This window comes from Coptis chinensis, chromosome 1 (genome assembly GCF_015680905.1).
Source record: "Coptis chinensis isolate HL-2020 chromosome 1, ASM1568090v1, whole genome shotgun sequence".
Classification (NCBI taxonomy): Eukaryota; Viridiplantae; Streptophyta; class Magnoliopsida; order Ranunculales; family Ranunculaceae; genus Coptis; species Coptis chinensis.
In genome coordinates, this window is record NC_141456.1 from 11,973,103 (window position 1) to 11,986,770 (window position 13,668).

Sequence of the window (13,668 nt, forward strand, 5' to 3'; positions counted from 1 at the left end):
AAGTTCCAGGCGATGGAGCGCGACCTGCCAGCCCATCGACAAACTTTCACGGAGTCGCTGGCGCCATTACCTTTCCGATTGCCATTCCAGAGTTTGAGGCCGAATGTTCAACTGCTCCGCTGCCCTCACCTCTTCCCACTGTGTCTGTGGATCCTATTGCCATTCCATCTGACCTTGATGTTCCTATTGCACTCTGAAAACTTGAACGTCCACCTGCCAGTATGCGTCTTCCTAGTAAGTATGCTTAGTATTCTATTTCTAAGTATGTTTACACTGATCATTTACCACCATCTGTCAAGTCTTTTGCTACGCCCCTTGTTATGCATCTCTATCCCGCCTAACTTCTGAGGGGATGCTCTATCTCATCCCCGTTGGAAGCAAGCAATGGGCGAGGAGTTGAGTGCCTTGTATTCTAATGACACTTGGTTCTTACGGATCTTCCTTCGGGAAGAAAGCGGTTTGCTTGTAAGTGGGTTTTCACTATTAAGCATAATCCGGATGGTATTATTTCTCGTTTAAAAGGCTCGTCAGGTTGCAAAAGGCTTTACCTGCATATGGTATTGATTACTCGAGGCGTTTTCTCCGGTTGCAAAGCTTCGCCTCTATCGTATTGTGATTTCTCTTGCATTCATCATCAATCGGGCCTCTGTTTTAGTTGGATGTGAAGAATGCCTTTTTACATGGCGATCTTCTGGAGGAAATCTATATGGTTCAACCTCCTGGTTTTGTTGCTCAAGGGGGGAAAGTCTGTTGATTAAAGAAGTCTCTTTATGGGTTCAAGCAGTCTCTTAGAGCTTGGTTTGCGAAGTTTAGTCAGGTTTTGATGGCTAATGGAATGACTAGGTGTGAATATGATCATTCCGTGTTTTACCGAAAGACCCAGCAAGAGATTATTGTCTTAGTTGTGTGTGTTGATGATATCATTGTCACAGGGTCTGACAAACAGGGTATTGATCGACTTAAAGTCAATCTCTCAAGATAGTTCGACCAAAGATCTAGGAGAAGAACTATTTTCTTAGGCATTGAAGTTACGGGTTCCTCGGTGATATTCATCTCTCACGGAGAAAGTATGTATTAGACACGCCGGTGGGAGACCGGTTGATTTAGAGCTTCATGATAGAGACTCCTATGGATTGAACGACAAACTCGGTCGGATGTTGGAGAGATGTATGTCGATATTGAGGGATACCGTAAATTGGTGGGAAAGCTGATCTATGCTACTATTACTCGCCCCGATATCTCCTTTGCAGTCAGTGTAGTATCTCAGTATATGCATGCACCACAGATTCCTCACTACCATGCAGTTATTCGTATTTTGAGGTATTTGAAAGGTTCTCCTGGTCGTGGATTGGTCTATCGTTCTAATGGAAATTTTGATGTTGTTGGATATTCAGATGTTGATTATGCTGGATTAGTTTCAGATAGACGATCCACCACTGGGTATTGTACTTTCCTTTGTGGAAATTTGGTGACATGGAAGAGTAAAAACAAACAGTTGTGTCAAAGTCTAGTCGCGGAGGCTAAGTATAGAGCTATGGCTCAAGGGACCCCGGTGAGTTAATGTGGATTAAGTGTCCTCTGCTACATGAGTTAGGTTTGAGGTACAAATTTCACCGATCCCTCTTCATTGTGACAATCGGGCATCCATTCATATCGCTTCTAATCCAGTATTTCATGAAAGAACTAAGCACATAGAGGTAGATTGTCGATTATGTCGGACATAAGGTTGAAACAAAGGAGATAAATTACTCAGATGTGGCTTCTCGAGATCGGTTAGTCGATATCTTCACCAAACCGATGATTAAATCAAGTTAGAGTTATATTGGTAACAAGCTGGGCATGAGCGATATCTATGCTCCAGCTTGAAGGGTGTCAGTCTCACACATTCTAGAAGTGTGAGACCGTACCTTATTTAGCTTGTTGCAATTTTGGTTATTCCATCTCTAGTATAAATATATGTATTGTAGGTTAGAGTAAATATACTCTAAACCCTACCTTCTTCCTCTGCCTCCATCATTTCTTCTTCTTCTTCTACACACTCAATCCCTTTAACCTAACAAGCTAACCACCATATATATCTCCTAGCATAAATAACAACTTTGATCAATATTATAGCTATGATGATTTACATCAAAATAAATATGTATCATTGATCCACGTGCTCAAATACCGGCGAGTTGTCGACCGCGTTGATATCATTATTAATGACCTTGTCATCCCAAAAAGAATGTCATATCCCGCAGTCTTGGTTGCAACGGCGAGAATAACAAATGGTTTCAGGCGACCACTTGTAAGCACCTTTAGCATCGGTTAGACAATTATGTCATTCCCAATACATGCAATCAATGTTTCCTAACATACCCGCCCATCCACGTTTGGCAGAAATGTGCAAGCAAGCGTTCTGTATCTGCAATGCTTAGCCTTTGCAAGTAGACTGAACCGTACAATTTGATAATTGCATTACTGAAATGCCTGGCCACGCTGGGTTTCCAGATTGCTTTCGAAAATGTATAATTGATTGTCAATTTGATCGATACCGTTACCATAACCAAGAATCATAAAAGTTCGCGACCTTGATCAAATGATCTAATCCAGGTTTACCAGCATTGTTAAATTTAGGCTGAAAATACTTAAAATGAGTCTGAATATCGTTGAAGATGGAAAGAAATAAATATTTTTTTATACGAAAGCACCGTTTGAAATCCTCTTTCGAAAAAACAAGATGATTGACCAAGTACTTGGCCTTCAAGATTTCCAAAGTCAAAGCATAGTTTCTATGTTTCACTTTTCGACCCTTCTTTGAACCACCATGTGGTGCTTTCGGAGCATGTACTTGTGCTTGTGCAAGTACAACCAAACTGTGCTTCATAAGGGGAATGGCGTTAACAAATTTCTCATCAAGACTATCTACCGATTCTTCCTACCGAAGGAGATGAAGAAGAGACAAATGATGAAGATGAAGACAAAGATGAAAGATTGAAGGAGAAAAAGCTCGTACACTTCATGATCCATTTTTGGCAATGCGTGTGTGTGGTTTGTTGAGGATTGATGTGAAATGGTTGAATTGTTTGATTAGAATATTTGGGTTGAGTGTTTGTAAAATGAAGAAGGAAATGAGTGTAGATATATGGATGTAGAATTCCGACCGTTTTTTGCTCCTTTTTTTCCGTTGGAGAACCTTGATAGTGATAGTGTAAAGCCTATAATAAGAATGGTGCGCGACATTAGTAATGGCCTGAGATCTTTGGTCAAAGTCAAAAAATTTAGGCGACATCAAGTGGTGTACAGCATTTCCAACATTGCACGCATCCCGCGATCCAAATCCTAGATTTGCTTCTACGAATAAATTTGGACAAGTAATACTACCAGATTTGCTTCCACCTAGAGTTGGTCGTTTTTACGCAAAATTCAATTTGAAAGTAAATTTGGAGGTGATACTACTACCTAGAGATGCTCTACATATGTTTTCTTTCAAGTTACAAGATAATTATATGATTCATACTCTATTCTCACAAAAACTGATGGCTTTACTTGATGTGTTGCTAGTCTGGTTTAACAGGTAGATTGGTAGAAACCTTTGTTATTATGACATGTTACTACCAATACAAATACAGTAAATCACAAAAAAAACTAATTAAGTGGTTTCTTTGGTCATTGTACCTACAGCTGTAGATCTGATAAAGAATGTTCAAGTGCAAGCCATCCTAGGACCTCAAACATCCTCCGAGGCCGTGTTTGTGGTTGATATCGGTAACAAAACTGAAGTGCCCATCATTTCTTTCTCAGCAACCAGTCCTTCCATCTCCTTCACCAAAACCTCATATTTCATCAGAACAACTCTAAATGATTCCACACAAGTGAAAGCTATTGCTGCAATTATTGATTACTTTGGGTGGAGGGAAGTGGTCCCAATATATGAAGACACTGACTACGGAAAGGACATGATACCGTATCTAATTGATGCCATCCAAGATGTCAACTCACGTGTTCCATACCGGAGTGTTTTGTGTTTTTCACCAACTGATGAACAGATTCGCGGTGAACTGTACAAGCTGATGACCATGCAGACCAGGGTTTTTGTGGTGCACATGAGGACATCTCTTGGCTCACGCTTTTTTTCCATAGCAAATGAAGTCGGAATGATGAGTAATGGGTATGTGTGGATCATCACTGATGGACTTACAGATCTCTTGAGTTCTATAGACACCTCTATTATTGGCTCGATGCAGGGAGTACTAGGAATAAAAGCTTATGTGCCAAGATCTGAAAAGCTTGACAACTTTAGAAGAAGATGGAAAAGAAAATTTCTCCAGGATAATCCAGACATTGATGAAGTTGAGTTGAGTGTTCTTGGACTATACGCGTACGACAGTTTTTGGGCACTAGCAATGGCTGTTGAGAAACTAAACACCGTCCGTCCTCTATTCAAGAGACTAGACAACGGAACAAACACCACAGACCTGGAAAATCTTGGGATCTCTGAAAACGGTCCTAAGCTTCGGGATTCAATCTTGCATACCAAGTTTCAAGGGTTGAGTGGAGAATTCTGGCTCAAAGATGGACAATTGCAGTCATCGACTTTCAAAATAATGAATATAATTGGGAAAGGAGAAAGAGAAATTGGATTCTGGAGTCCAACACATGGACTGTCAGGGAACTCGGACTTGACAACGAAAACATCATCCCAGACTAATCTTGGAGCCATTATCTGGCCTGGTGAGACAACTGTGATTCCAAAGGGTTGGGAGATGCCAACAAGCGAGAGGAAGTTGAAGGTCGGAGTTCCAAAACAAGATGGTTTTAGTGATTTTGTTAAGGTCGAAAAGGATCAATGGACTAATGCCACGTTGGTCACTGGATTTTGCATAGATGTATTCAAGGCTGTGGTTGACTCAATGAAATATGCCCTACCCTATGAGTTTGTACCTTTTGAAAAGGCAGACGGAGAGAGCGCGGGAGATTACAATGAATTAGTAGACCAAGTCTATTTTCAGGTCAGTTAACATATCTAAGACAAGCCTTGCACCTGAAATTTTGCCTTTAATTAGCCGGAAACATTTATTTATTCTCACTAAACTTTAACATATTCGCAGAATTATGACGCGGTTGTGGGAGATGTAACAATTCTTGCCAACAGATCCAACTATGTGGATTTTACATTACCTTTTACGGACTCTGGGGTATCAATGGTAGTGCCAGTCAAGTACGATAATAGGAAGAATGCGTGGATTTTTTTGAAGCCTCTAACCACGGACCTCTGGTTAACAACTGGGACATTTTTCATCTACACTGGCTTCGTGATCTGGGTTCTAGAGCATGGTATTAACAAGGCCTTCAGAGGCAAATTTTCGCAACAAGTGGGCATGATCTTTTATTTCTCCTTCTCGACGCTTGTGTTTGCCCATAGTAATTTCCTTCCTTCCTCATTTTCTACACAACTACACAACTGCGTTAAGGGTATTAGATGATAAAATGGTACAAAGTAAGATGTCAAATCACACTTTACCCCTTTTGGAACGATTTAGTGGTAGAAAATGGTGATAACGCCATCCCGATGGAAAAAACTATAGTGGGAAATCAGGATTCAATATTCAAATAGAATGAGAACCACCTGCATTGCAGTCTCAAGTGTGGAGTAATACCACTTCAATTCACCTTTAATGCTTTTTACTTCTGTAGTTTATTCACGAGAGTAATGAGCATAATCCCATTTGCCACTTTGCAGAGGAAAGGATAATAAGCAACTTCGCAAGGTTTGTGATGATTATATGGGTTTTCGTTGTCCTCATTCTGACATCGAGTTATACGGCTAGCTTAACTTCGATGCTAACAGTACAGCAGCTCCAACCAACCATCACAGACATCAGCGATCTCAAAAAGAACGGAGATTATGTAGGTTATCTATCAGGTTCCTTTGTGTACGGACTTGCTCAAAGCATGGGCATCGATTCATCCAAGTTGAGGCCCTACGACAATGTAGAAGAGTTCCACCAGGCTTTGTCAAAAGGAAGTCGAAATGGTGGAGTTTCCGCCGTTATTGATGAGATCCCTTATATGAAGCTCCTCCTTGCAAAATACTGCACAAAATACATGATGGTTGGACCAACACACAGGACTGCTGGCTTTGGCTTTGTAAGTCACCCACCCTATTACTCTTCGTTACCTGAGAGCAACTCTGTCACCTATTAGTAGGCAACATGAAACCACTAGATACGTCACTCTGCATATTTACAAACACCGTTTGTCATACCACTTATTGATTCCAACAATCATTAAGGGTTGAAATATAACTTATCAGTCGCATGTCCCATTACAGTAGCAGTATGTAATGGTAAATATAACTTATCAACAACAATTATACTTTAGGAGGTTGGTTGTCGGTTGTATCTCGACAATTTGCACTATTAAGTGTTAAAAACAACTCCATTGTTCTAACTTGAGCTCCTAAACATTTTGCTCAGGTTTTTCCCAAGGGTTCTCCTCTAGTACCTGATATTTCGAGGGCTATCTTAAATGTGACAGAGGGAGACAAAATGGAGGCAATCGATAGCGAATGGTTTGGGCAGCAGGTTTCATGTCAAGAGCAAGGGACTACTACCTCCGAAAGCCTCACCCTCGATAGCTTTAAGGGTCTCTTTATGATTGCTGGAGTTGCTTCTGCCATTGCTTTTATCGTATTCTTCATAATTTTCCTGTATGAGCATAGGAACATTATAACTTCTGAATGCTCTGTTTCCCAAAAAATTTCTGCCATGGCTGTCGAATTTGATAAGGAGAAAGACATATCTTCTAGAGGATCCAAGAAGATAAGATTTTTGTATGTGTGTACTAAGTGCAAGGACGACTGATGGAAGAGTAAACTGATTAGTTTAGTGTTGAACTACAGAATCTTCATGTGCAAATGTGAGATGACACCTCAAAGTCCAGCAACAATTGTATTAGGAGGAGGACTCACCCAAAGCCACACATCGCTATGATACGGTCTTCTCCACAGATTAGGTTTTGTGAAACCCGCAAGAGGTGTCTCCCCTCTAGTACCGATCACAGCACACCAATTCGAGACTACCCCCAGGTGTAATTGAGATAACTTCAGTAAACTGATTAGTTTAGGTCATATACCCTGCAATCTTTCTTGTATGAACTACTGACTCCTCTACTGGTTAGGTTGTCTTTTAAGTTTCAAATTCATTACACTTGAGTCTTACGAATTAGGAGAGCAAAGTTCGACTGTAAGTTCCAGTTACTGTAGATTCCCTTATAGAATACTGTAAGGGGACAGGAATTAAAAGTGACTATTGTTTCTTATCTGTGTACTTGTACTCGACCTTGACAAGTTGTTTCGTTCTTTTAAAGTTGTCTCTGTGATAAATTTTAGAAGTAAAGCTAAAGAAGAACTTATATGGATTTTCGTTGTCCTCATTCTGATCTCAATTATACAACCAGCTAAACTCAAATTAACAGTATGGCAGCTCCAATCAACCGCACGTCAAGTAAAGCTAGGTCTGCTCGGGGTTTGACTCGATTGGCTCGCTCAAGCTCGTTCCTCTTGCAATGTGAACCAAGCCTACCATCACTAGTTAGTAAGTACACTAACAGAGCTACTTGATTAGTGAAGCCGAGCATAGTGAAGCTCGGTTTGATTAGCTTGAATTCTACCCTTAATTAAAACCAACTGCTAGTTAGGTGTACTTGCTGGGTTGCTGAATTCATAAATTCCAAGGGCTTGCCATTATGTATTTAATCTCTATATATATATTATAGCTATATCCCCTCCTTAATTGAGGAAGCATAGCTAGAGTATCCACGTGTCCATACTAATTAATTACGATAAATCAGAGTAAAAAAATTGTCAAGAAAAAATAAAAAAACGAGCTGTGAGAAAACCCACCGTACCTCTTCCTTCCCAAAACCCACCGTCTTTTTCCTCCTCCCCAAAACCCTTCCCTTGAATTTATCATCAAAAGAAGTGTTGAAGTTTCTCCGCCCATGCTCATACCTATTTCAATTTATTGCAAATTAGTCCCTACTCGGAATGTGCATCTCGAGAAAGAAGAAAGAAGGTTTCTTAATACCTTAAAACCTTGGACTCTTTAATAAAAAAAAACCCTTATTCCAGACAAAAATTCATTCTCCACGAAGAAAGAAGGTTTCTGAACTAGATGTAGCGAATCGAACCCTTATAAATGGAGACTACCAGTTATATATTTCTAATCACATTCCTGAGTCTTATAGTTTCATATCACGCCCCGATTAGCCTGATCCACCATCTCAAAATGGAGACTATGAGAAAGCGTTCAATAATAAAGTTAGGGATGAATCTCATGTTTTTCCAAGAGTTGATAGTTGAAAATGAAAACCGAGAATCGAAAACCTTGCTCATTGTGGTTTGCATTTTGTTCGTGAACCGCACACAGGTTGGTGACGATGAGTTTGGATATATGCTTGCTGATATTCTAAAGGAGAATAATGTGAACAATAAAGGATTGGGTTTTGATCCTGGTGCCCGAACTGCTTTAGCTTTTGTCACATTGAGGGACGACGGGGAGCGTGAATTCATGTTTTTCCGGAACCCAAGTGCTGATATGCTTCTTCAAGAATCCGAACTTGACCTTGACATCATCACCAAGGTATGTAAATATTTTGTTTGAAGTGTAATAATGGGTAGAATGTGTCTAATATCTAACTGTCTTTTGAATTCAAGATTAAACCTTTCCACTCTTTAGATTTATATCTCTTAAACTTTTTCATCAGTAACAAGGTAACTAATTCTGTGATGACAGGCAAAAATATTCCACTATGGTTCTATAAGTCTGATTACAGAACCATGCAAGTCGGCCCACATTGCTGCAACAAAAGCTGCAAAAGAGGCTGGAGTGCTTTTGTCCTATGATCCCAATCTTAGGCTTCCATTATGGCCATCTGCAGAAAGTGCCAGAGAAGGAATCCTGAGCATATGGGATACTGCTGACATAATTAAGGTAGTCATCCACATATTTCAACTAAACACCCTATGAATGTACTACGGCAGGCTTTCTCTTAAACGGACATGTTCGTGGGGCAGTTTATATAGTGTCTTAAACAACTTTTTAATTTACGCTTATTAACTTCTTCGCGGCAGCTTACATATGACACTATATAAGTTGCGCAAGACACTATATAACATGTCCGTAAACGGACAGTCCGTTTAAGAGAAAGCCTGTGTACCACGGTATCTGTCATTCCCTCTATTTAGAAGCGGAACCACGATGATTTGGACAATTGTCAATTAATACTGTCTGATTGTTTTGATTCTCAACCAGATTAGTAAAGAAGAGATTTCCTTTTTAACAAAAGGCGAAGACCCGTATGATGATGCAGTTGTCCGTAAACTATTCCATCCGGATCTAAAATTGCTTCTTGTAACTGAGGGCCCAGATGGTTGCAGATATTACACTAAAGTAAAGACATGGAAATATTCTTTTGAACCATATATGGTGTTATAGTATTGAAGGTCATGTTCTCTCATTACACGGAAACAATTCCATCAGTTCACAATATCATCTGTTTTCTTCTTTTGTACGTGATTTCAACGGCAGGTAAAAGGTTTAAAGGTGGATGTTGTAGACACTCATCGGTCTTTGGAGATGCTTTTGTAGCCGGAATATTATCACCGATTGTCACTGATCTTTCATTACTTCAATGTATATATTTTCATGAATTAGTGTGGTCAATTCTTTATGCATGCCTAAATTTTTTTTGCATCCCAACCCTTATCCGCATCAAAGCGCCCATGAAGTCCACTTTTGCCGTTTTAGAAAATATTCGTAAAAGCTTCCAAGTCTTGAGATCGAAGTGCTTCCTTGAAGTGAAGGTTAGCCTCAAAGGAGTACGAGGCATAAACCTTCATTTCAATGAGCAAAAAGAAATGCTAGAAAAGTTTTATGAGAACTTAAGAAACGCATTTACGTTTTCGATTGACACTCGAGCTGCATGAACGGCAGTAAAACACATAGCACTAAAATACAACAAAGGTTTTGAGGCGAAATAATAGAAGTTAGAACTTCGACACTAGAAAAACCCAAGATATAGTTACACACCTCACATGGATCCAAAACTTTAACTTCCATTGATTTGCATGAGTTTATCCCGGAAAAGCAACATGATTGACTTGATGGAGTTTCGAGCTCTCGTGGCCCTCAAAACAATAAAATAAAGGAAGATATTTTTAAAAAGAAACAAAAGAATTGAAAATATATAGATGGTGAGTTACTCATTCTAGGTTCGCTTTTGTTGTAGAGACGTTGGAAGTCAAATATATACCAGATAAGGAAAATGGGAGGGCGCCTTGGGGTGGGGGTGGGTTGGATTTAGGAGGTCAGAGGGTTATCACACTTCACACACTCATGGTCTCATAGGATGTAGCGAATCGATTTTCCATCCAAACAGGTATTTTTTAATTTTTTTGACAATCAGTGTTTCTATAACTTATGTTTTTTAATCTTTCATCCCTGCAGTTAGTAAATAAACCTAAAATTTATCATGCAAGGATGAACTGGCACCACTGCCAAAACGAATTGAAGTTCCCACAATTTGATGATTGATTGGGTATGCAATTTCCAATTTCAAACTTAATACACTCAAACTCAAAATGGAAACCCAACAAAACCCACGACTCTCATACGAACTGATCTCTCTCTCCCACTCTCTTCTCTACCACCCAATCTTTCTTCTCCCATCAATGCAAGAAGATTTGTACAATTGCAGACTTTTGATTAAAATTAAAGAGAATCTGATTTGACTCAAGTCGCAGCAATTTTGGTTGGAGAAGATCCAATGATTATATATGGGATAAAGAGAGATTATTGTGCAGACACAAACTCCTACTTTTGGGATAAAGAGAGATTATTGTCCAGACACAAGATTGGAATTTTACAATTTGCTCCCTCGCAAGATCCATCTTCTACTTCCTTCCCAAGGGTGATTCCGGATGGGGACTCTAACACCGTCGAGACTAATAGGAATATAATAAATTGTCTTGGTCATTCTACTCATATATTCTTCGGTATAATTCTACTCATACCAAGTTTTTTTTTTTTTAAGTGCCTATGCTATTAGCTAGCAAAGGACACTTAATTCAATTGATTGATGCTTTCGACTAAATGCATCACTTTGTTACAACAGATTCGCACCATGGTTGTCAATGAATTTTTTGAAGTTGTCGACCAAAAGGAAGACCCGATGTATCATGTGAAAATAGAAACACGTAAGCTGATGAGGTATTTCCGACTTAACCAAGATATGTGTCATTTATGGTTCACATCTTTGTTGAACTTTACATTTTTTACGCATTCACCAAGAGCGAGCATACCTATTATGACCACACCTAACCATAGAAACTATGGACCTCATAAGCTTTTCCCATCTAGGATTAGGGGAGGCAAGTCCCTACCAGTTTTATTGATGTTTGAAAAAATAAATTCCAGTGTACAAAATTTCATCACCATCTTTTGGGATATCAGTATACAGTTCCCTTCGAAGGGATACACGAGTCCACAGGGCTTGCTACTCGAGTTCTATGTGTTTAGAGCTTCAGCCTTTAACACATCTTTGATATTTTTGGATAAAGAACCAAAGTCAAATGCATTAGGCCTAACAAAACTAACATATGCTTCATTTTTCTTACAACAATTGAATTACGGTATAAAGCAAATGCAAATGTGTAAGGTTTTATATATATCTAAATCTATTGGATGGATCTTATAATTATGTACTAGACATAGACGTGTTGTATATTATATAGATATCATCGAATAATGGATACATCTGCATGAACCTCTTTCTCATTTCACTATCAGTTGATTCATCACTCTCTCTTTCTATAAGGTCTACTAGCCTCTAGGCGATCTCAGGCTAGAATTTGATGATTCCCATGTTGCATACGATGTCAAATCTTATCAAAGAGAGCTTGATTTGGATACTACTACAGTTAAAGTGAAATATTCTGTGGGTGATGTAGTGTTACTGGAGTGCCTTTTCTAACCATTCAAACGAAACCCGTAATTGATTTTTTGTTAGCATTTGGGTTACCTAGATGCAAACAAATCTTCTTTCTATGACGGGATTTATGGATTTATGCATCCTTTTTCCTTTAATGGTTGCACCTAATGGGCTCTATGTCGTATGCATCAACTATAACAAGGCTATGCTTGCATTACTATATTACTTCATTATGTGTGAGATATATCTGTCAGAAATTTAAGGGCTGGAAATCGATTGATGAAGTTCAGTACAAACTCATTGATATTTTTTTGCGAGTATTGTCATGTTGAGCTAGAACTTCCCCTAGCACTGTTTCAGTGGTAGGAACATAATGTATGTTTACTTCCGAAGTTAAGATTGATGATGTATGTAGGATACCTCATTCTGCAACTGGTCACATAATCTATCTAATACTTACACACTTTACCGATTTGGAAAGTAAAAAATAAAACTCCACGTAAAAGTGGTTCCATTGGGTATTTCCATCATGTAGAGGACGACCATCATGTGTCTCTATATTCCTATCGGTTCCAGTTACCTTCTTCCTGATACACAATAGATAATAGAAAACCACTTTTTCATTTTGTCCCAAATTCTTACAGATTATTTTGATGTTGATTTATGCTTTATTTTTTGGACGGAATAATCTTCATGAGCTATGGTCTCTGCTTAATTTTTTTACTTCCGAAGATTTTTAGTTCTGCGGAAACTTTTGATGAATGGTTCCAAATATCTGGCGAAAATGACCAGCAAGAAGTTGTTCAACAACTTCACAAGGTAAAACTTCTACCCGCATTGCAAGCGATAAACATTTTGTTGACTTTAGTTGACTCAACAACTTTCTCAGGCTTCTTGAAGGTCCTTCGTCCATTTCTCCTCCGAAGATTAAAGTCCGATGTTGAGAAAGGTTTACCCCTAAAAAGGAAAACAATACTTAAGGTAGGGATGTCCCAATTGCGTATGCTTTTTACCGAAGTTTTGTTGCGTATGATCTTGAGGTTGTTAATGCTGATGGAGAGCGTAAACGTCTTCTGAATATAGCTATGCAGCTTCGTAAATATTGTAACCATCCATATCTATTCCAATGCGCTGAGCCTGGCCCTCCTTATACTGCCCTCCTTATACGACAGGAGACCATCTTATTACCAGTGCAAGTATATCTTATTTCTGTAATGCTTCTGGATTTATTGGGATTTAATGATCAATCAACTTACTTCCAATTTATCCCTCTTCCGAAGATTAAAGTCTGATGTTGAGAAAGGTTTACCCCCTAAAAAGGAAACAATACTTAAGGTAGGGATGTCCCAATTGCAGAAGTAGTTTTACCGAGCTTTGTTGCGTATGGATCTTGAGGTTGTTAATCTTTGGTGGAGAGTGTAAACGTCTTCCTAATATAGCTATGCAAACGTGAAATGTTGTAACCATCCATATCTATTCCAAGGTCTTTGAGCCTGGCCCTCCTTATAATTGCCCTCCTTATACTACAGAGACCATCTTATTACCGGTGTAGGTATATCTTATTTCGTAATGTTTCTTTGGATTTATTGGGGATTTAATGATCAATCAACTTACTTCCAATTTATCCCCCCTCCCTCCCTCCACCAAAGGGAAAATGGTTCTTTTGGATAAGCTACTTCCAAAGCTGAAAGA

General features: G+C 39.0%; 1 protein-coding gene and 1 pseudogene across 2 annotated transcripts; both read left to right on the forward strand.

Annotated features, from left to right (window-relative positions):
- Positions 1 to 1,165: 1,165 nt before the first annotated feature.
- Positions 1,166 to 6,848, forward strand: LOC147522162 (glutamate receptor 2.5-like). The gene is made up of 6 exons (XM_086567274.1): positions 1,166 to 1,552; positions 3,547 to 3,559; positions 3,640 to 4,994; positions 5,094 to 5,406; positions 5,726 to 6,132; positions 6,462 to 6,848. The coding sequence occupies exons 1-6, from the start codon at positions 1,166 to 1,168 to the stop codon at positions 6,846 to 6,848; spliced, it is 2,862 nt and encodes a 953-aa protein (XP_086423400.1).
- Positions 6,849 to 8,273: 1,425 nt separating this feature from the next.
- LOC147522163 (putative fructokinase-6, chloroplastic pseudogene) lies at positions 8,274 to 9,482 on the forward strand (annotated as a pseudogene). Its single transcript, XR_015199420.1, has 3 exons — positions 8,274 to 8,627; positions 8,781 to 8,978; positions 9,300 to 9,482. The product of XR_015199420.1 is annotated as a putative fructokinase-6, chloroplastic pseudogene (transcript).
- Positions 9,483 to 13,668: the final 4,186 nt, after the last annotated feature.

Bases quoted from the DNA above. Each gene is read 5' to 3' on its own strand.
- LOC147522162 (XM_086567274.1), top strand. From the start codon at position 1,166: ATGTATGTCGATATTGAGGGATACCGTAAATTGGTGGGAAAGCTGATC. The intron at 5,407-5,725 runs GTAATTTCCTTC...GCCACTTTGCAG, and splicing joins GACGCTTGTGTTTGCCCATA to AGGAAAGGATAATAAGCAAC. The intron at 6,133-6,461 runs GTAAGTCACCCA...CATTTTGCTCAG, and splicing joins GGACTGCTGGCTTTGGCTTT to GTTTTTCCCAAGGGTTCTCC.